The sequence below is a fragment of the Aspergillus ambiguus genome (genome assembly GCF_047715705.1).
Source record: "Aspergillus ambiguus strain CBS 117.58 unplaced genomic scaffold BDV59scaffold_10, whole genome shotgun sequence".
Classification (NCBI taxonomy): Eukaryota; Fungi; Ascomycota; class Eurotiomycetes; order Eurotiales; family Aspergillaceae; genus Aspergillus; species Aspergillus ambiguus.
Window position 1 is genome coordinate 23,562 of NW_027395523.1, and position 22,876 is coordinate 46,437.

Here is a 22,876-nt window from a genome sequence, read left to right on the forward strand (position 1 = left end):
CCCCAACCTCGGCTAGCAATTTGATCTAATTCATTTGGTCTGTACCTCTCACCTACCTGCCCCAGTTTAAACAATGCCTCTTAACCAAAGAGAGAAAAAGACAAATAGAACAGCTTTATAAACTCAGGAAAGAACGAGGATTTACTATAGTATACTGAGGAAAGCAAAAGAGTAAGCTAAACAAGATATGCCGCAAAAAAGGAGCTCTTGTCACCGACGAAACATACGACCGAGCTATAAATAACTAGAATATATAATATATCACCCCTGATGCTTATAGTAGAGAATTACTAATTTCCTCTGGATAGATGCTCTCGCGGAACAAATATTACAATTTATGTTGTAAAAGCTTTATAGTCCTCCGAAAAAGCCTTTAAATAGAAAAATAGTAGTATTCTAGTAGGTCTCTACTTATAACGGACGAGTTTTGCCAACCCTCTATTATTCTCTAATAAGCCTAGGCGTCGTAGGCCTAGCTAGGGGAGCACGATAAGGCTATAAGTTAGTTACGAATAAGCTTCCTGTTACAGTAGAGTTGAGAGCGCCCTATGCTGTGGTTAATAGCCATCATTTATCTGTTAGGGTCTGTTGGTGCTTTGTTAGTTCAGGTTAGACGAACTGGGAATTCTCCGTGACATACGTATTTGCATTTAGCGAGGACGGACTGTGCTCCCAGAAGGAGCAGGAGAATAGTTTACCATATATTCTCTCTTCTGAATCGTCCTTGTCGAGAATTAACTGGCAGCAGTGCCTTGAGCCCGTAAGAGGTAGGTAAAAGAATTTGGTATCTGAGCTTCTTAGACAATCGTAGCGGCACAGACCTCGCTGACAATCTGAGTCATAATGTGAAGTCAACCAGAAATTGTATCTGGGAACCTTCGGATTTTGCCCTGTGTCATCCTTCGGAGACCCGGATGGCTAAGGCAGGCAACCCTAGGGCTTCGGCCCCATACACCATCCGTGGGGTTGTGGACCACCGGACAGAATAGAAGTACGGAGTACATCGCTAAGGGGCCTTCTCTGGTCGTATATATAAATTCAAGGTCTCTGCATTTACACTATGGCCTAGGGAAACCTAACTACATACGTAGGAAAAACCTAGACAAGACCAGTGGGAGGACTTCAACCGTTCAAGTCCCAATAATACTATAAGATAGTAAAGTTAGCTTCGTGGGTGTATCACAATCGAAGGTTCAATCTCTTACTGTCCAGCAGCTATGAGGCCATACCCCCCCATCTCCGCAATGCACATCTTCAGTGTGACCCTTAGGAGCAGTTAGTCACTTCATCGACGAGTACAGACAGCAGTAGCCACTTACCCTGGCCATGTCGTAACAGTCGCCCTGGCTTAGGCAGTCGCCAACTTTCTGGCACTATTTAGTGAATTATTAGCTTGTCAAGAGTTCACAAATGTCTCCAGGAATTGGGCTTACAGTTACGTCCCGAGAACACCAGTCCCAAGTCCTACGCTGGGCCACAGTGGCAGTCGCCAAGCCCAGGGCTAGGTAGGGCAGGAGTTGGATCTTCATCCTGTTGACTTAAACGGAAGTTAGAAAATTAAGAAGTTGGTTGATGAATGGAAGTAAGGTGAAAGTGAAGCTGGGTTCTGAGCTGTTCTTATAGCTACAAGTTACCCTGATGAGCACTCTACATTCTCTTGCCCCCGTACAACCAAACACATTCACGCCTGCCAATGGTACTATCCTTGCTTGTACAACCATTGTACAACCTCATTCAGTCCTGCTAGAAGCTGATTTGCTTCTATCTACGTACATTATTGTTTGCTTCCAATCTAACATACCTTTGGCTTGGAATGGCAAGCTGCATTCGTCTCGCCTTAGACAGCTTCTACGGAGTGTTGTTAAAAGCTTCGACTGCATTCTTGGGCAGAACAATGAAGACAGAGGGGAGATGGACCTAGACCATGAGGGGAGAAGAGTACTGAGGCACAGAGACGGTGATTAATCCTTCTCTAAGCAACTTGTGATGAACCCTCCTGCGCCAATATGTACATAGACACGCAGCCTGCTGCGCGAGGATGGTATTTTGTCAACCGGAAAGACCTGTAATTACTACCAAGGCTCAGCCAGCCACACAAAATCACACTGATTCAGCCTCCGCATTTCGCAGATAGTCACACCGCTGGCCCAGAAATCAGGTTTGAATAGAGGTTAGAATCCAGGGTATAAAGATGGCCATTTTAATAGGGGTATTTCGCCATGTCATCTGAGCGACATGTCGAATAGCGATTGAAATGGAAAAGCTTGCTTGGCGGACCCGCAAGTTAAAACCACTATAGAGAGGACTAGTAAATCAATAACAGATTAGTCTACATGGCATATTAGTCAGTTTATTTTGATTTCATGAAGTTATTCGCGTCACGGCTACTCACCTTTTCAAGACCTAAAATAAAGCCTCAGAATAGAAAGCTCGCCTCGCTACTGCTTCTCACAGCTGTCACAGCTGCACTGACTCCAGGTTCCTTAGAGAATAGCAAGGAACTAGAGGCAGAGACTAGTCAGCGCAAAAGACGCCTGATTTATATTTCGTTTATATGGGTTCTGGATGCCTGCCATGAGGATTAGATTCGAATTTATCTCCGGTAGGTTAGAATGAAGTATTCTATCTAGAATTTCTGTACTAATAATAAGCCTTCTAACATCTGGTTTAGAAGGTTAGATTCTGATCGGGCTACTAGAGATTACGCTATACTACATTTAGACGAATTTGACTCGAGATGCCGACAAACCGGAAAGAAGGAAGGCGGCTGAATCCCCGAGCAGGTCTGCTAAGCGTCGGCTTTCACTGACTGAACTTATATATATAAATTAAATGTAATATATACATAGATCTGTCTGTACTGTATCAGGCAAATGCATCCAGAAGGCCAGGAGCTCCTATTCGCTTAGTTCCCAACCCCTCCGCCCCCGGCATTACAAAATGTAACGATAAGCATGATAACGTAATGTAGGCATGCTAAATACACACTACCACAGTAGCAAGTAAAAATAGCGTGGGAATGTATGAACTTGCTTAGTATAAGACCACATACTAGTTGTCGTACAGTCCGGTGACCGCGAAATTGTCCGATCTTCACGATCACATCCATTGTTTATACTCCCACCCCCAGGAAGTTACTGAGTGTAACTTTAAGCAAATGTTAATTCAAGTGAAGATAGACGAGGCTTTGCTCTCCATATAGAAGATAAAAATCACTTTATACAGATGCATAGATATAATATTTTATCGATTGTGATAATGTGAGGCACTCATCAAGTTGAAGAAGGTGCGATACTTCGACTTCCTATGTCCTGAATGTTACTTGTTTAGTTGGGAAATGGTTGTTATGGGTGGAAGGGGTGTGACACTTATCTCATATAATTCAATTGATAATCAATCAATGCAGGGTCTTAGGACAGGCCTGTGAAGCCGCTCGGATGTGAAAGTCAGCAAGTAGGCATATCTAGCACTTGGTTTGTTGTATTGGTGGAATGGTGCCTGAGTGAGTAGCCTTATCAGACTGGTGTGCTGCTGTAATAGAAAGAATGGAAACGGAGCAGGTGGGACGAACACAGCCGACTACATTGACACTACCTACAATTTCACCCCGAGTGCCTTGTAAATGCACCTTACATAGGACCAGTCCAACCCATCAAGACCCATCTTATTTGGCGTGTAAGACACTGTCATTCGACGGTCCAAGTCCATCAGTCCGATAGAACCGCCTGCACCACCCCAGAAGCACAATCGACCAGAGGGGGTCGCCCGGCCTAGAAAGAACTCGGGGACAGCAAGGCCAAACCCCATTCCAAAACAGACTGGCATGCCAATGACCAGGTCCGTTCCCTTCGTTTGCTGCTGGAAAATCAAGTCGACAGTTTCGGGTTTCAAGAACCGCTTACCATCAAGTTCTCCTCCGAGGGAAATAACAGAAATAATGCGGGCTATGGAGCAAGAGTTCCCATGTCCATTTACAGCGCCGAGTTCTGCTTGCCTCCAAGCCTGCGTGTTGGCAGCTTCGAACGAAAATATCGGGTTGTAATTGCTCTTATAGATAATCGAACTTTTGTCTGGTGGGTCTCCGAGGGAATCAAACGAGATGGGCGTCACGTCCGTCACTCGCGACATATCACAATCCTGCACACCCATCTGAAAGTCCGCTCCAAGGGGTGCCGCGATATCCTCCGCAATAAATTGCTTCAGCGATTTAGAGGTTATCTGGCGTATCAGCTTGCCCACGAGGAAGCCTTGAGTGAAGGAATGGTAGCCGGAAGCTGTGCCGGGGGTCCACCAGGGCGCTTGGGCTGCCAGTTTCTCCGTAGCACGGTCGAAATCGTATAAATCAGAAATTTCCATAGGTTCTTCCCATCCAGGAAGACCTGCCGTGTGAGACATGATATGGCGTACTTCCACGTTTTCCTTGCCATTTTGCGCGAACTCCGGCCAGTACGTCGAAACCTTTTCGAAAGGATCCAGCAAACCCCTATCCACGAGTATCAACATGGCCAGGCTGGAGACAAGCTTTGTTGTGGAGAAGACATTGACAATGGTGTCTGCTTGCCACGGTTGAGTCCGCATGTCGTCGGCATATCCACCCCACATATTGACGACGTTGTCACCATCAATATTCACTGTGATCGAAGCTCCTAGTTCTGTCTTTGCGGTGATATTAGACTGGAGGAGTTCCTGCAGCTCTTGAAAGCGGGAGTCACATCTCCCCGCGACGCCTCCAGGTCTAGCGTTGGGGTTTATCTGGTTCATCTTGTATATGATTATGACGTAAAGAGTTAAGTATGGGAGAGGTGTTAATACCCAAAGATAGGTTCCTTAAGCTCCAAACACTGGGTTAAATATACCTAGGTACCTACGGTCGGACAAAACCCATGGATATCAAAGTTGTACCTAGCTGATAACAACCAATGGGCTTTGTGACTGTTGCTGATGATCTTCTCGTATAAACCTGGAAGTTACATGGGGATTTGCTCATTTGGGTGACTCATTCAGCTATTTGAGTCACTCGCTCGTGTCGCTGGAACTACTGAGTACTTAGTGGAGGGAGGTATGCATTAGCCCTAAACCATGGTTTGACGATGTTAGGTTCCTACTGCCACGTCTTCTGCCATGATCTGCATCTTATGATGGAGAGATGATAAATAGACCCACTAAACTTGATTCCTTAAAAAGGTACGTGTAATGTACCTATTAAACCCCCCCTGCATAGGTCAATACGCATGCTTCCATTTTAACCTAAAATGTGTCGTTGCTCCAAAAAACCCATCGGTGCGCTAACAATAGAGCAAAGCGGAAGCTACTACTTACCTAGGTAGGTATTCTCTGCGTACCTATATTATTTTCTGTGTAATCTTATTCCACTCAGTTTGATGTGTAGGTTCGATTTCGCGGGAATGCTACTTATAGTATAGGTGTTCAGCCTTCAGTAGCTGTCCCAAGTTAGACATCCTGGTGTACAATGAGTAGCAGACCGATACTCTGGGTGCACTCTATGTATAATGTATGACACGAGAGATTTCACGAAGAAATTGAATTTTGTCTTTGTTTTAAGCACCAGTCTACTAGGTTTATCGCCTGATTGCAGGCTCATATGCAATGAACTCTCGGTACTGTTTCTAACGGCTCAATAGGAGTGATGAATGCATCAAGAAACTAGTATTCGATGATTCTAATGTGTCGCAGTACTTTATTGGTGTTGTTATGTGGCCCCTAAAGACCATATAAGAGTAATGATATAGTTGTATGGCGAGTAAAGAAAGGCATGTGTCAGTGACATAGAGCAATAGACCTCGGTACTTCCCTGGGAGTTCCACTGACCTGATTCTCGCGGGATCCGACAAAAGAATATATCGAAGGATTCCAGCTCCCCTGCGATACATATGATATGCGGAAAGGTGTGTTTTACAGTCAATGTTTCCCCATAGGGCAATGCTAACAGTTATTTAGGAATTTACCGAGACTATGTTCACGTGACGAGATGTGGAAGGCTCGAGCGCAATGTCTGCTGCAATTACATTTCAGTTAGATAGAGGACGTGCCTATAGATTGAGAGATCAGAGTGTACAAAGCCCGTGGTCATCTTCCTAACAAGTCAATTCGAAGTAAGTAATACAAGCATGTCGCAAAAATGTCGCTCTTGCCGTAGCTCCACATGAAGTGCTAGAAAACCCCATGGACAAGGGTTAGAGGAAAACTTCAGCCACATAGCGTGGTGCTGAAAGCTCCTCAGCACTGCAGGAAAGGATCGCAGACATTGCTTTCTTCACTCGCTCATTCATCCTGGTCCCGCCACAGACAAAGGCGCTAGCGCCTTGTTCCCACAGCTCCTTTACTGCGAACTGTTCCCTCCGTAGTAGGTCTTAGACGTATCGGAAGCCGGGGTGGATGATCATGTACTCTGCTAAAGGCTCTAAGGATGGTAACTATCCCCTGCGCCTTGAAATCATCGAGCTCATCTCGGTAGAGATCATCCAGTGACGGCCCCCTACATCCGAAAAATAATAATGCTGGGGGTGTTTTGATTCCCTTTTGCATTCTGATGGCTTGTTCCTGCAAGAACACGCGGAAGGGCGTGATACCAGAGCCTGAAGCGACCATGATGAGCGGATGGGATGAAGACTTTTTAGGAAGCCGGAAATTTGGGCCTGGTCGTCTCTGAGATAACCTGAGTATGGACCCTGGTACGCAGTATGACAAATAATTCGAGGCTACCACACGATAATTGCCACCTATACCACCTTTATATCCGTCGACGACGGAAACTGTCAAGGATGCTAGCCCGGGCTTGGACCTCGGAGAGGAGATGGTGTATGGCCGTGCGCGAATCCGTGCCGGCAATTTTATATATTCCTCAAAGGTTATTGAGGTTAGGGAAAACCTTTCTAGAATATCAATAACCGAGATATGCTTTTCTCGGACTTCCAGTATGTATTGGTCTCCAGCTAGCTGCATCAATTGTTCTGCGATTAATGGATCATCGGCCTTAGCCGCCAACGTTTTCAAGCTCTGTTTAGCGCTGATAAGCATCATAATGGCTAGCTAGGTCTATAGAAAAGGGGAACTTACCAGTGGCGTAGCCAGCTGTCCTAACTCCACATATCCGCCCAGCAAGTCAGCCACTGAAACGGGAGTGTCTGTTGGCAATGATGTCGCACATCCAGAAGAAACGTATACAATGATATCCTCTCCCATTTGGAAATGTGAGAGGACACGTTGTATACTCTGCTGTGGGTTTAGAGGCAAGATTGCTAAATGGTCCCCAGGTTCGTATTGGATGTTGTCTGGTAGGGCGATCTCCACGCGTACCTTCTTCGATGTTTCCGGCGACGTCAAAATACGGACTTTCCGTACAATTCCTGTGCCATATACTGCGCGTAACGAGTAGGGCGGCTGAATGCTTACTTTGACACTGTCTTGTATCGTAGTGGAGACAGCATCGCTCGTAAAATCGAAGATTTCTTCGAGTGCTGGCCAGAGTTGCGTCTCAGTCCATTACTCCAGCTTTGCAAAGGGGTCTTCCTCTGCCGTGTCAACAGACCCTCGGTGGGCAATACGCTTTCCGCCGCGCTCTTCTAGTACGGTATCGACCAGGACTGGGATTTTATAAAAAGTATTGACCAAGTCACGATGTCCTATCACGTCTGTCAGTGTCTCCCAATATGTGTCTCGTGAAACGAGGGATATGTTTTACCGCATCCAAAAACCGCGTAGTTGGTTCCTTGCAACCCTTTCCCTTCCAGTCCCGTAAGCCATTTGATAAAATTGATGGCATTTCCCGGAGGTCCCCCATCATAGAATCCGCTAATAACAATCATAGGTTCATCTTTCGGCAACTCACTGCCAAGTGCTGCGTCCATTGATTTCATCTGACAGGCGAAGGGCCCCCCTGCTGCTCAAAATCATACTCAATCGATGGGCCAGAGCATCGCAGGTTCCACTATTAGAGCCATATAAAATAGTTGCGGTGAAGTAAGCGGCGCCCACAGCCTTGAATGAAGGTTTTTCAGCGGGGCGTGACACAGGCGTCGCGTGTAATGAAGACTTGAGCATCTCTCGACCCGGCCGTGGTGTAGCATACGCCCATAGATTATCAGGTTTTATGGTAAGTGATTCCTTAAGCTTCAAGTCCTGGGGAGTACGTCTCTGTAGGCCACAACGGAGAAGGCATGGGCCGGTGCTTTGCTAGTGCTGTGGTTGCAACGGACGCAATGCTCAACTATCAGGACGGTAACGAGAGTTGGACATCGCCGGATTGGTTTCCGGAGTCATTTGCCCAGAGCTTGGGTGCGGGAAATATGTGATTCCCCTACATGTCAGGGATGGGGAAGAGGAAGGTGGAGTCGATTAGCGTTATCTAGTAGTGAACACATGGGTTTGGGTCATCTCTTCAGCAACATAATATAGATCCATAATTAGTACCACCAAATAGGGCCCATTCGGCGACACCCATCCGCCTTTTGACCGCGTTGAAGCCACACGCCGGCTATAGTATAGATTTTGTTCGAAGGCACTAACGGACACATACGACCATAGGGTGTGGAGAACAGGGCTTCCCGTCCGCTCAGCCGTACTTAAGCCACACGCCGGCCGGTTAGTAGTTGGGTGGGTGACCACCAGCGAATCCCGGCTGTTGTATGTTTTTATATTGGCTTTCTTTTTTGTTGGTGGCTTTGCTGCTCTACCCCCAGGCCTCCTTTCCCCAACAGCGCTCTCTGCATGAATCCTATGATGGCCGTCTGAAACCCACATAACTACTTTCCGGCCCACTGACATATCCCCCATCCGATCGTATTTACAACTGCCCACAACACGACATCTGAATTCTATTCTCCTATACGATAACTGTAAAACACGTCCCTATATTCGGGTTGCTTAACGATCGGGTTTATAAAAGTATCTATCAAATCAAACCATCGCCCCATGCTGTCGTAGCAGGTCGGCCACTTCAGCTCTCCCTTTCTCTAAGGACTTCGCCTCTTCATCCATATCCTCATCGCTAGGACACGTTAGCTTGAACCGCTCAATATCTTCCTCCGAGATAGCCAATTGAGTAGCCTGCAGGGCGGTCGCAAGGCGCGCATTTTCTAGCCGGAGGTTAACGTCCGCTCCGGCCTCAATCAACCGTTTTGCGGAATCCTTTAGTCCAAAATACGCCGCAGCAATCAATGCACTCCCGTATTTTGCCTCGGGGGAAGTGTGATTCACATCTGCACCGACCTCGATAAAGTAGTCAAGCATTTCGGTGCCATACTCGGACGCCGCACTCTTGGTAATGGCATTACCATAGTCTTGCGTTTTAAGTGGTGTATTCACATCTGCTTTTGCTTTCACCAATGCTTTGAGTATGTCCAGCTGCTGGCTTGCATTGGGTGCCTCGAAGGCAGCTGCTTCGAAAGCATTGGGGAACTTCCCGAACTGTAGTGGCATGTTGACATCGGCTCCTGCGTCTATCAGTGATTTAACAACATCCAATGAGCCCCTATAGGCTCCAGCTGCAAGAGCACTGCCGTATTCCCCACGAGACAGTTGCACGTTAACATCTGCTCCTGCCTCTATGAGACACTTGGTACTCTCGGGATTTGTTGCTGCTGCTGCTGCTGCCAGAGCACTGCCATAAGCCCCAACACTCGGCAATATGTTCGCATCAGCACCGGATTCTAACAGACACTTGACAGTTTCGGCACCATAAGAAAGCGTGGCTGCTGCTACCAGAGCATTTCCGTATTCTCCAACAGAAAGCTGCAGATTTGCGTCTGCTCCGGCGCCTATGAGGATTTTGACGGCCTCAAGGCTGTCTGCTGCAGACGCAGCAGCGAGGGCGCTGCCGTATCTCCCAACAGTCAGCAGCATATTCACATCGGCCCCGGCTTTCAGCAAGACCTTAAGCTTCTCAATACTGTCTTCTGTAGAAGCAGCAGCAGCAGCAAGGGTACTGCCATACTCTCCACCAGGAAGTGACATGTTCACATCGGCCCCTGCCTCTAGCAACGTTTCCAGAATTTCTAGGTCTCTAGACGTTGCGGCCGCCGCTGCGAGAGCGCTGCCATATTCACCCTGAGTCAATGGCATGTTCACATCAGCTCCCGCTTCCAGTAACAGCTTGACTTCATGAATCTCGTCTGCAGCTGCAAGAGCGCTGCCATAACTTCCACAGCGAAGTGATAGGTTCACGTCAGCCCCCGCTTCCTGAATCAAACACTTAACGGTTGCAAGATAGTCGACGTCATCCTCGTCATCATCGGCCCATCTCTCTTTATCACCGGCAAGCGCAGCTACAAGGGGACTGCCACAGCCATACGAGTGTGCCACATTCACCTCGGCATGTGCCTCTTGAACTAGATATTTGACAACGTCAATCTTCCCGGAATGCGCTGCCGCTTCAAGGGCAGTTCCATGGTAAAGGTAAAACTCAAGATTGCACGGTTGGGAGACCATATTAACGTCTGCTCCTTTCTGGACCAGATATTTGACAGTCTTGAGTTGACCCTTGTGGGCAGCAGCTTCAAGGGCGCTATAATAGTCAAATCGTCCTAGCGGCTTGTTCACATCGGCCCCTGCGTCCACTAAGCACTTCACCATCTCATCGTTTTTTTGTACAATTGCTCTCCCCAGGGCAGAACCAAAGAAATCAGTATCCGGTACCAATGTGTTCGGGTCAGCCTTTGCTTTCTGGACCAAATACTTGACAGTTTCAAGATGGCCCCCATCAACAGCCGCTACCAGCGCGTTACTGAATCGTCCTTGCCCATGCGAATATGACATATTCACATCCGCCCCGGCTTCCACTAGACACTCAGCAGTCGCAGTCTGTCCTTTATGGGCTGCTGCAACAAGAGCACTGCCATAATCCATGTCACTCTCCTCAGCCTCTATTCGGAAGTTGACATCAATACCCTTTGCGATCAAGTGCTGACATATGGGCACACTGCCCCCGATGGCGGCAACTGTAAGAAGGTTGTGGCCGCGTTGGTTCAGACGCGAGATATCAATTTCTTTGTTTTGCCACCAGCCCCATAGGATGGTGTCAAATGCGAAGCGACACATGGCAAAAATAGTGACATCTTCTGGCTCAAGTTCGCTCCCCCAGATATAAACACGTTCATTCGAGAAAAGCTCTCGGATGGAACGATAGTAAAGGAATGTATTGCTGTCAAAACCCGAGATGTCCCAACCTGTTGATTTGTCGATGAGAGGCTTCACCGTTGCATCAAGCCAAACTTGCCTGCACCATCTGCGATACTGCATACTGCTATCATCGGGAGCTCCGAGGAAGGCTCTCAGAAGAGATCCCACCGTACTCTCCTCAGGGCTATGTGATCCATGCACATGGACGACCCAATAGTGTCGCATATAGACGTGGAATGGGTTCCGAATATCAGGAAGGTCAAACTTTCCATCCGGAATGGAATGGTTGCTCTCCCAATAATCTTGCAGCTCCTTGCCGACCATATTTTCCAGTTCGTTTTCGTATACATTGATGAAAAACGAAAGGCAAGCAGTGGCAGCATGGCAATGTGCTTGAGCAAGGGTCCAATTGCGTCTGGTTTGCAAGTATTCTGTTACCGAGAGATGGGAAAAACGCCACACCCCCATCCTTGAGTCAATCACGAGGAAGTTATTACAAAGAGATAACAACCCCTGTTCGTCGATTTCGTCGGCCAAGAATGGGTCATCATCTTTCGATCCTACCCGGATGGCGGATAGTAGCATATTAGTCTTCATAGGCTTGTGTGCCGCCATTACCCATATCAACGCACGTTTAGCGAGGGTCTTGTCAGGCTCCTCCAATGATTCAATCTCTTCCCATATCTCATCGTATGCTTTCTCTAGATCTTCTGGCAGGTTTTCTAGTCGCTTCCAAGCACTTGACTCGGTTTTGCATCTCACAATCTGGTGAACCTGTAAAGATGCCCATTGGAACCTATCTTGAATTAGCGACCATGTCAAATCGGATGAAAAATCCCTGAATCTTACATCCCCTGACAGCCATCCAGGAGCTTGTCAATAATCTTATTTTTGAGTCGGCCAATAAAGCTGGTCTTTTTCGCGAGATTGTCAAGTTCTTGCTCGAGAAATTTTTGAATATCAGCTTGATTGTGGCTTGCTTGAATAGAGACGCTGGTACTCCCTGCTAACAGAGCCTGGATATCTGGATCTGGTCGACTCGAGATGAAGACTTTGACAGTATTCTTAGTCTGAGACAGAAGATTGTTCAGGGCATCAATCAGCAGATCACGAGATTCTGGGTCGCATTCATCGAAAGCGTCAATCACAAGCGTAGTCTTCGGATAAATATCCAGGGATTCGGCAATTCGCTCCCTGCATGTTTCGAAGCTGAGATTTGATCCGCTTGCCCGAGCCTTCTCGCATGCGTCTTTCAGCTCGGTCTGGATGGATTCGGGACTGGTTGGTGTAGTAGAGAGTTGGCGCACATAGCTTCGGAATATAGATCGTGCGTTCCCACGATCTTCTTCATTTTTGTTACAGTAGAAAAAGGCAAAGCCCTCATCCTTTGGAGGGTCGCCGAGCATACCCTGGAAAAGATCGATGACTCGTGATGTGAGGTATGTCTTCCCTGTACCAGCTATCCTTGGCTTAGTATGCAATCAAAGACGATGGAGTGCACGGAAGACTTACGAGAGCCTTGAAGCCAGAAGACACCAGATGAGTCTGCTCTTTCCCATTTGCAGAAACTTTCGTCCCGTAAAAGCCACTCACCCGTCCCAGGTGTTCTCCTCTCTTTCACGTTACCATGGTGGTCACCAAACGGCACCGGTGAGATCCATTCCAACAATTCGATGCGCCTTTGCTTCTCCATTCCCTCAAGAAGGGTTTGTACATTCTTATCCACCCGTGTCATGGGAGCGTTTAGAGCGTCAAGCATCCCAACCATCCGATTATCTGCAGCAGCACTGCGTCTAGATTCGCATGCTTGGACATCACGAAGAAGATCATCCTCTTGTGCTGCAAGCGATGAGAGCCCACTGGAAACAGATCCCGGGTTTAGCAGCGCGTCAAGTGTCCGACGAGCGGTGTTCTTTGAGAAAAGACCACCCGAATCCGCTAGCAGCTCTAACGAGGTGGTATAAATTTTCAATAGGGAATCCTGCAGACCCTTAGACAGTTTATCTTCGGGTGACCCTGGGACGTTTGACAAATAGACTTGTTCGTAGACCTGGCCCCGACTGATAATGCGAACGATTTTCTCGGTCGCTCCCAGCAGGGCGGCCATTTGCTCCCCTTCGATTACGGAAACCTGACGTTTATTGTGAGTTTTACATGTAACAATCAGGTAGAAAACAGCCTACAAACACTGACCTTCATGAGCGATTTGACAACAGACCATGGCAAACTAGCTTGCGGGGGGGCAAATTGTATTGCAATATCGCCGGCTTTCTGCACCCAACCGACAATTTTCGTCGTATAGTTTCGGAGCACGATGTCGTTATCCCCAACTGAGACACGCCAGAATTTCTTTTCGCACTCATCCTGCTTCTTATTGACGGTATCCACGAGATCATCAATATCAGATTCAAGGGATCCCGAACTGAACTTGTCGAAACCCATGCTCTTCAGTTGTTCCTGTTTCGCGGGAGGCAGTTGCTGGAGGGCGTCCCACCATAGGTCTCTTGCAACAGCATGATTATTAACCTCTGACGGATTTGGGGGTTTCGCAGCGGCAAGGGTTTTCCCCTCTTTGGTACTGGAAGATGGTGCCTTCACGTCGTCCTCTTTCGGCAAGGTCTGCACAATGGCTCAATAATTTTGCACAAGTAAGAACGAATTTCTGACACTCACAGGTACTTCAGAGGCATTTTTCTCGTGCTTGTGCCTGTGAAGCTTCTTTTTCAACTTGTCAAACATTTTTCTGCCAGTCTGACCTATCTGGTATGTGTTAATAGTGATCCTCAGATGTATCGTCTCTCCCAGGGGAAAACAGTGTAGAACATAGTAAGACGCAAATTTGGGGCGAGGGGTAGAGCGCTTCTTTAGTGAAGGTCCACAATTCAGCTGGTGTCCTATACATGCATACAATCCCGGTACTTCGGCAAATGATGTGTCCTTTCTCCACAGCATGATTCAGTTCAGCTTCTCCTCCGATCGTGGACGTCAGCTGTGCACCATTTGCCATTCCTTGTTACAGTATTGGCTCATTCTTGCATATAGTGCGTTGAGAGAGTAACAGATCAATACCAGACGTTTGGGAGCGCAGCCCTTACGTTTAAGATATCTAGTGAGGACCAGCCATATAGTCCCAAGGAGGGGGGGAGGAATCCAGCGTCCATTTTAATATGGTGACATCGATCAGCTAGGACCAATCGCCGATCTCATGACCCACAGCTCATTACGGAGAAACTGTCGGTGTGGTATACAGATCAGAAACTGTGCTCTTCCTCGTCCGTCGCCGTAAAACTTCGGTTAGCCGAGGAAACGGCCGTAGAACGCACCATATCGCACCGCTGGGTGACGAGGTACGCTTTGATTACATACTAGTAATCCTGGTCAGCATACAACCAAGCTGTCTACCCGGTAGTTACTCCGTAGGTGCTCACTAAACGTACCTGATCGGACGCATGCTCGACGTTGGATAGCGGCTAGATCAGGCCGGCCAATAAGCATCTGCGAAAGGTTTCTCGCACCCCACTTGCCGAAAGCTAATTTCTTTCCCACTACGTAAATCTGTACTTTCTTGTTGGATGTATGTGGTCGGCGAGCATCTCGGTGGCGTTGCCCACGTTGCTTAATCGCTTTCTGGCTTTGAATTTTATTAATTCCGTATCGAGAGCCGTCATAGCTTCCCAAGACACTAACATGTGTTGCAACCACTGAAGCCTGATGATCCCTTTTAGCCAACTCTCATTCTGACGTAGCGTAGTTAGCCTACGTTCGTAAACTTACTATCTACCCATCCCCCCATATCAGTTAGCGGGCTCACGTAGCTGAGTAGTAAAGCTCAAATTATTACTTACTCTCTATCGGCCCATTTATCTTAGCCAGCTCGCATAGTATGAGGTTCTTTCAAAGACCATTACTTACTTCCTTTCCATCATATATTCATCAGCGGGTTTAAATAGCGAAGTAGTAAGATTTAATTTGTTACTTCCTCCCTATCATATCCATCTGTATTAGCCAGTCCACATGGTACGATGGGGCACCATTCCCCATCAATATTAGCCAGTTCAGGTAGCAGGATAATCAAATTATGGTCACGCATCATTTACGCTCCGTATATTTTATAATACCATGCCTCGCATAGAAGAGCGGGCTAACTAGTAGTTATCACTTACTTTTAATCCCTTACCGCTATGGCTAGCTCGTGTAATGCAGGGGTTCAATATAAAAGTTATCACCCTATCACTTACTATACATCACTCATCTCTGTTTTCTAGATTGTATAATGGTTATATTGAGAACCATCACCTATACGCTGTAGACACGCCAGACAGAACCCGAAACTACTTCCCTGGCATCTGCAAATATCGAGGCTGGGTCACTCAAATCTCCTTGCACAATTTTGATATTTGATTATTTCTGGCGTAATTACTGAGCGTAAGGACAGGTCTGGTCGCGTGTGATGGTTAAAATAGTAAAACCTGAGTTGGTTCGCAGCAGATGATTGATAACTGCACCTCCCTGCTTTCCGGTTGCGCCTGTAAAACAGACTTGCGCATTATTCTGAAGTTCAACCGGAGATAAAATAAAGTCGGCACTTTGTTACTGTAAGCAGACCGGCGAACGTGGTGACTGTTAGTATTCATACTTCGTAGTGGACTAGGCGGCTTAACGTGATGGATTAAACGGAGTTACGAAACAAAGTTAAACTCGGTATTGCACATTGCTCATTGCTGCAATTAGAATCAGTCGATGTGGAGTTCATTTAGACACTGGAATTGGGTTATTAGCGGGATATTTTTTCGGAAAATGGTGACTTTGATGCAAATGCCGAAGACCATATCACATAATTCATAAAAGCCGACAACTCAAATTGGCTAGCAACAGAGCATATGGCGTCCATACGAACCTATAAAACGATCATTTCATCTGGATAGGTGCTTGTTCGACGCCACATGCTGGGAGAGGACATGACCGCCGTTTACATGCTTGGTGTCGTATGGATTTAAGGACATGAGGCGCAGCCGGAAACAGACCAACGTAAAAAGAGATCCACTCTGAGAGGAATAAGTGGTCTCAAGGTGTCTTGCCAAGGATTTTAGATAGCTTGAGTTCCGATCTGCTTGGTAGGGTTGTAGAACAATACCCTTATACTATGACCCACTAGAGGTTATAGTTCGAGATAACTAGGTGCCATTGATAGGTGGGAAAACGAAATGCACTTTAAGACTAAACTGCTAAGTGAGTTGAATAATTATAAAAGTATTTACATCGGACGACTTTTAATGAGACGGGAAATATGAGGCAGATATTATACATATGATTTTTCACTTCACGCAGAGTTCCTCGTTTAAAGTTTCCTTTCTGCGGTTCGAATAATCCCCAGGTCCAGATGAACCATTTGGAATGAAGAAGCGTTTGTCGATGCGCGTGAAGGTCAACAAGCAAAGGAGGACAATCTCCAAAGTAAAGTTGAAAACGTAAAAGCAAGCTTTAGAATCGTACCATGCAGGGTCGGTTACTGGCCGTGGTGGACTCCAAGTAACTCCGGCCTTGAAGCCGGCAATAAGTACGCACAGAGAGGCGGAGGCGGTGATAATAACCATCTTCGATACCATATTTCCTTTTCCAAATGTCTCCTTTTGCTGAGATTGAGGTAGGATGACACCCAGTGCGATGTGGAGAAGTGGGAGGCAGGCAAAGACAAGGAGGTAAGTTAAGCCCGCCAGCTGGACGTCACGGCAAGAGATACGCGTTTCGGGATCCAAGGTGTATATTGAAATGACAGTAGACGTAATAACCATGATGAGAGCACCACCGACGAGAGCGCAGAATGCTTTCGCCCCGTGGCGAAGAGTAGCATGCCAGCCCAATTGCGGCTGCACCGCACGGAGTATGCGCTGGGCTAAAATAAGATTGAGGATGTAAACGAGTAAAACGCCGGCGTTAACCAGGATCTGAGCTGCAATAGCGAGCTGGACATTCCTCTGTCGCGTGGCCCAGACGATGCGGAGGACTAGTGTCGTGATACGCGCCATACAGAAGCCAAATAACATCCCCGACAGAAGGAATTTGTGCCTTCTGCGACGATTTTCCTGTAATATCGCCATGTTGGTTGCTGCAAATCCGATATAAAGGCACATAAAGACCGCGCACACAGGAATATCGGGCATGACTGTGGGAGTCCCACCCATGCCAGCAGTAGTAGAGGCGTAAGGACCTCCACGCTCAACGAGATCTTTGAACATTGTGGGAATTGAAGACGTTGAATTGTTTCCCTTTTTGTTGCAGACCGCCCTAAAGAGATGGCAGGAAGGTATAGATTGTATAAAATCCACACCTATTGAGAGGATCGGAGATATTGTCGCCTGTTCGACAATCCAACAACGCGAGTCCCTGATAAACTTATGATCACTAAAAGTCCCATGATGAACTCCATGGATATACTTCTGCGCTGCCGCATTTGGACGACCTTGGCCCACAGGTCGGACTTCGGACCAAAATGTGGTTCCGCGGATCCGGTTTCTGTCCGATGTCCGACGGTCCGCCACTATGCCTTCCATTTCCCTTCTTCATGGATTGTATACTCGCGAGTAATCGTCATTCTGTCAGATCGTGGGCTATACATACATTGCTAGACTATTGAACGTCTTTTCTCAGGGGAGTCTTCTCCACTACGCGCCCAGTTATGTGGAACTCCCGAATGCGACACTTCCGTGTTATGCCTAACGGTGCGAAGAGCTGTACGGAGTGTATGTGCCGTTTCCTCCGAAGGCGCCCCTGTTTAACTTCTCATCGCGCCGCTAACTCCCAATACAGGCCGAAGGCGTAAAGTTCGGTGTGTCCGAATCCCGGATGATGCACAGGAGTGCCGGCAGTGCCAGGAGAGAGGAGTCGCCTGCCTGGCCCAGATAGCTAGCCCCCGTCCGCGACAAACCCAGCGCCTCCCATCGCGTTTGCGAATTACCCAACTAGAGACACAGGTGTCTGACTTGACCAAGGCTCTCAATCGCATTGAGTCAAAACTCCAAAAGCACAGGTTTTCTTGGGGCGAGCAAACTGTAAACCACAACCTCGAGGCAGAAGACTCCGAAAGAGCATCGAGTGTCAGCGATCTTATTGATGCAGAAGAGCCTTCCCATTTGCGTTCACTGTTTCAGAACCATTGGCTCAGTGTGGATACGGATCCTCATGATAGACAGCAACAAGAACGATTAGCAAAGGCCTCTGTGCATCTGCTTGAGGCTGCAAGGCCCGAGCTGCAGAAGTTGATTCCATCCAGGGAAGAAGCCAGAGACATTACTACGCATGCCTACGACTGGCTCGTGCTGCTAGAATTAACTTTCCCCCAGCCGTTCGCAGCAAAATCCCAGCGCGATATAATGGACAACTACGAGAAAATAAGCCAACCGAATGTGGATGTAATTCGCATGACTACATGGCTTTTGGAAGTGGCCATCACAGCTCTGCAGGTCTCTCAGGGACCTAACCTTCCTGAATCTGACCGTCAAAATTGTGGAATAGTGCGAAGAAAGCTAGCATTCTCACGTTCTGTGTCTGAGACCGTTGAGGCAAAAATATTAGCACATGATAGGCTCGTCGGTACGCTCGAGGGACTTGGAATGGCCCTCCATTTCGTTCGACTGTGAGTTTATACTACCTCATCCACTTCGGCTTCAATTCTGTTATTTATAAAATAACGCTCTCATTATCTCGTCATGTTATTTATTGTCATCATCGTCGTCATCTTCATAATTATTTTTTGATCACAGATGCTGACCAAAGCCTAGCCAAATCGGCCACGGTAACTTCCAGAAAGCCTGGATTCGACTGCGGCATATAATTGCGATCGCTGAACTTATGGGATTACCGAAAACAGTGCAGCTCTTTCGTCTGAAGAGGCCCAGTACTTCGGGTGATGAAAAGACTCTGGCAGGAAAAGCGCAGCTCTGGGAATCAATTTGCAGCATCGATCGGTTGTTGGGAATAATGATAAATTTACCTCCCGATACTGGCCGTTATCATCACACGTCGTCTTCTGATCTTGTCGTTAACGGTGTTGTTCAGCCACGAACCTACCTCTGTCAGTTGACAGAAATAGCGACGCGAGTCCATGATCTTGAATATATGAATGCGACACACGAACCGCGCATTAAACTGTACACTCTAGCCTTAGAAATTGCTCAGGAAGTTGGAGAGCTTGCGTCGCGCACTCCGGCTTCTTGGTGGGTGTACGACGCGATGGATGGCCTAAAGGCCGATCATATCATCCAGTTTATTCATTACTGCGTTGTTATGAGGGTGCATCTGCCGCTCGCTTTACGACAGGATCGGGGGGAGGACTATTTGTACAGTCGGCTGGCTTGTATGGACGCGTGCACATCCATTGTACAGAGGTACCAATTTGTTCGCCGAACGCTGAATTCTGGAATGTTTATGTCTCGAGTCCTAGACTTACAGGCATTCACAGCGACCGTTGTCCTTCTTCTCACCTCACACGGAAGCCCTTCTATGGATCAGTACAGCATTCGAATCGATAAAGACCAGCTCGAAACTCAAGTGTTTCGGGTTATTGAACTCATGCAAGAGAAGTCAAAGGATAAAGCTGGTGCTGACTTTGCAGAGCTGGGGATGCGCGCCCTGTGTGCGCTCAATGGACTTTTAAAACAGGGGGATAATGTAGCTGGCGTCCAAGGCCTGACACTGAACGTTCCTTTGCTGGGTAAGATTCATATTCGCCGCAATACTGGTCTTGCCAGCGCTAGACCGGAGATGCAATCTTCTGGAGCAATGGCCGTTGGCCCTTTGTCATCAGAGTTGCTGGGGCGGACACTTCTTTCAGGGCACGATCCGATATCTGTCAACGCAGAATCATACATAAGCGACAATTTACCTGCTTGGCAGTGGAATGGTCTATCCTGGGATATTGAAGAAGGCGCCGCTACCGATCTATTGGGAGATACCCTACCATTAGTACACTCTGACCAACCCATTTTGTGGCAGAACTCAGTTTAATATGGACCTGTCTCACCTAGCCCAGTGAGTATGTCTGCGGGAGTAAGCATAGTACCAGTAAAAGGTGCGATGGGTCGACAGAGGACATAATTTGCGAATTTGAGCGTTAAATCATCCTACTAACTGCACTATTCCCATATTTCAAGAGGTAGACTTGAGCGAACGTTTGGACTAGACATTAAGTCAGATTGGCTGTACAGAGTTACTGCAGTGTGTTGCTGAGGTATCTTATTGTTGACCGCCTGCTAATGTATCTGTTAACGCCCAGTTTTGTTATGATTATTGTCCACTTTTGTTGCAAAGACGGTATGGGAGGCAGCTAGGGGGACAGTCCAAGATGGTTTTAGTCGTCGGATGTTGTTCTCTCCTGACAGTTCAAGTTGGGCCGGCTAAAAACGAGTTCCCTTCTTTACAATTATACTGTTTAGCAATCCAAAATTGGAGTAGCTATTCACATAATGGACCAAATCGTAGGTCGGGGTATCTGTTCTAGTTGCAATACAAGTCGTTTCATGTTTGGCATGGGCTCTTGTTCCTATTACAGAGGATGATGCTATCTTTATTAGGTCATGCGATATATAGATTACCTGTAAGTCCTAACTATAATCTAGGCATACTAAGCCATTTATTCCCTTTTCTTTACCTTACATAAATGTGGCTATCCTCCAGCTTTGGTATGATACTCGGGTAAATAGGGCTGTAAGGCGCTTGAAGGGGTTGGTGACCATCGCTACACTCGTGCTGTTGTATATATATATATATATATTTTTTTTTGACTCTGCTGCAGCTTCTGCCGGTAGTGCAAATGCCCTTCCGTGGATGGTATTGGGGAATGTAACGAGTGTAACCTTTTTACTGCTTTAACCTTGTTCTATATCTAGCCAACCCTCGAACGTGTTAACTTCCATGTTGCACAGTATGGATGGCAGCCTTTGTAATGGGATGTCTATATATGAACTTCATGGATATATCCTGCGCATGATCAACTAGTTCCTGCAGTGATTGTGTGAGATGAAGAGACTACCAGTGCGTGGCTTTGCCTATCAAAGATTGGGATAGTCTTATTGATTCTTGCTATTTCATTCTCAGTGAATCCCTGTTACTCTGCACTAAATTCCTTTAGATCAACCCTTATGACGCAACTTTCGTACACTTCACTTGTAGAGTATGGCATTCACGTAGTGCCACAGGACTCTCTGATTCCCTTTGTCCGCCAATATAGAAACATCCTGCACTGCCTAGGCCCTGAAGGCTATAAAGTCTCCCCGTTAGCCAGCCAAACGAGCGTCTGTTCCTCCTTCTCTTTACATACTCATCATCATCGATACTCCTCCACCAATCCTCTTCAAACCATCACACAAACCTATCCAAACCAACATGTCCAAACGTATAATCGTTACTGGAGGGTCTGGCAAGGCTGGCAAGCACATTATTACCCACCTCATCTCCCAGGGTCATGAAGTGCTTAACCTTGACTTGGTACCTCTGGCTGGGCCTCTCGCGGACAAAGTCCACACCCTCCACGTCGACCTCACTAATACCGGTCAGGTGTACTCGGCCTTGACCTCGCACTTTCACCTATCCGAACCCTTCAGGGAGCCTCTCACCCAGGTGGCCGACGCCATAATCCACCTCGCCGCGCACGCGCGCAACATGATCGTCGCTGACAATGAGACGTTCCGCGGCAACGCCCTATCCACCTACAACGTGATCGAGGCAGCCTGCCGTCTCGGTATCAAGAAGATCATCACTGCCAGCACAATCTGCGTTTACGGCGTGGGCTTCGCCGAGGGCGACGTCGACTTCCCCGCCTTCCCTGTCGATGAGGAGCTCGATGTCAACCCCATGGACACCTACGCCATCTCGAAGATGTGCGGCGAGCGCATCTCCCGCGGTTTCGTCCGCCGCTTTGGAGTCAACATCTACGTCCTGCGCATTGGCAGACTTGTCGAAGCCCACGAGTACGCCGAGGCTATGTTCGACTCTTACGTCAAGGAGCCCCATCTCTGGAAGGTCCATGGCTGGTCATACGCTGATGCCCGCGATCTCGCCCAGATGTGCGAGCGTGCCGTCTTCACCGATGGTCTCGGCTTCCAGGTCTTCAATGCCACTAACGATGAAATAACCAACTTTTCCACGTCCACTATGGATTTTCTCAAGGAGCAGTGTCCCAATGTGCCTTTTACGCGTGACTTGGAGGCCCGTGAGGCGCCTATTTCCAACCGGAAGACCAAGGCATTGCTCGGCTTTCGCCAGCAACACTCCTGGCAGAAGTATTACCCCAAGGCTCAGGAGTGAGCGGGGATAGCGACTTGACATCCATGACATTCATGCGGTGCGAGAGCTTAAGGGTAGTTTGTTTCGGTCCCGGAAACACAAAATGGGGTTGCCTGAGTTGCCAGATTCGACATTGAACATTGATGGAGCAGTCATTTGTAGCTTAGCAATATGAACGAACTTGGGTTGCCCGACATTCTAGATTGTAGGTATCGTAGTAGTAAAGTAAACTGGCTCTGTAGGTAGAATCGCGGTCCTGCTCGTTATCAGCTAACGGTTCTTCATCCCTCCCCACTATACTAATCCAACGCACGAAGCGAACGCAGCAAAGACGTCTCCATTCCCCATCTCCGATTGCAGAGGCAAGAATGGAAGATGTTGAGGAAGCTCGGTGTTTGCAAGCGGAAGACCAGATCACATGCACCTGCACGCCGAATTAGTTAATTATGCAGGCCAGGAT

At 47.5% G+C, this 22,876-nt stretch overlaps 5 protein-coding genes across 5 annotated transcripts; 2 read left to right on the forward strand and 3 right to left on the reverse strand.

The window, feature by feature from the left end:
* Positions 1-3,594: 3,594 nt before the first annotated feature.
* On the reverse strand, positions 3,595-4,761 carry BDV59DRAFT_200730 (serine hydrolase domain-containing protein; the record flags this gene model as incomplete). The annotated part of the gene is made up of 1 exon (XM_073693650.1): positions 3,595-4,761. The coding sequence occupies one exon, from the start codon at positions 4,759-4,761 to the stop codon at positions 3,595-3,597; it is 1,167 nt and encodes a 388-aa protein (XP_073549141.1).
* A 4,155-nt stretch (positions 4,762-8,916) lies between these two features.
* On the reverse strand, positions 8,917-13,875 carry BDV59DRAFT_200731 (ankyrin repeat-containing domain protein; the record flags this gene model as incomplete). Its single annotated transcript, XM_073693651.1, has 5 exons — positions 8,917-11,932; positions 11,986-12,595; positions 12,649-13,267; positions 13,330-13,755; positions 13,810-13,875. 5 exons carry the CDS (start codon positions 13,873-13,875, stop codon positions 8,917-8,919), a joined length of 4,737 nt encoding a protein of 1,578 aa, XP_073549142.1.
* A 2,576-nt stretch (positions 13,876-16,451) lies between these two features.
* Positions 16,452-17,372, reverse strand: BDV59DRAFT_192333 (uncharacterized protein; the record flags this gene model as incomplete). The annotated part of the gene is made up of 1 exon (XM_073692031.1): positions 16,452-17,372. The coding sequence occupies one exon, from the start codon at positions 17,370-17,372 to the stop codon at positions 16,452-16,454; it is 921 nt and encodes a 306-aa protein (XP_073549143.1).
* Positions 17,373-17,710: 338 nt separating this feature from the next.
* BDV59DRAFT_207047 (transcription factor domain-containing protein) lies at positions 17,711-20,139 on the forward strand (the record flags this gene model as incomplete). Its single annotated transcript, XM_073694918.1, has 3 exons — positions 17,711-17,876; positions 17,944-18,769; positions 18,915-20,139. The coding sequence occupies exons 1-3, from the start codon at positions 17,813-17,815 to the stop codon at positions 20,137-20,139; spliced, it is 2,115 nt and encodes a 704-aa protein (XP_073549144.1). The 5' UTR covers positions 17,711-17,812.
* A 1,377-nt stretch (positions 20,140-21,516) lies between these two features.
* BDV59DRAFT_207050 (NAD-dependent epimerase/dehydratase family protein) lies at positions 21,517-22,765 on the forward strand (the record flags this gene model as incomplete). Its single annotated transcript, XM_073694919.1, has 1 exon — positions 21,517-22,765. One exon carries the CDS (start codon positions 21,517-21,519, stop codon positions 22,435-22,437), a length of 921 nt encoding a protein of 306 aa, XP_073549145.1. The 3' UTR covers positions 22,438-22,765.
* Positions 22,766-22,876: the final 111 nt, after the last annotated feature.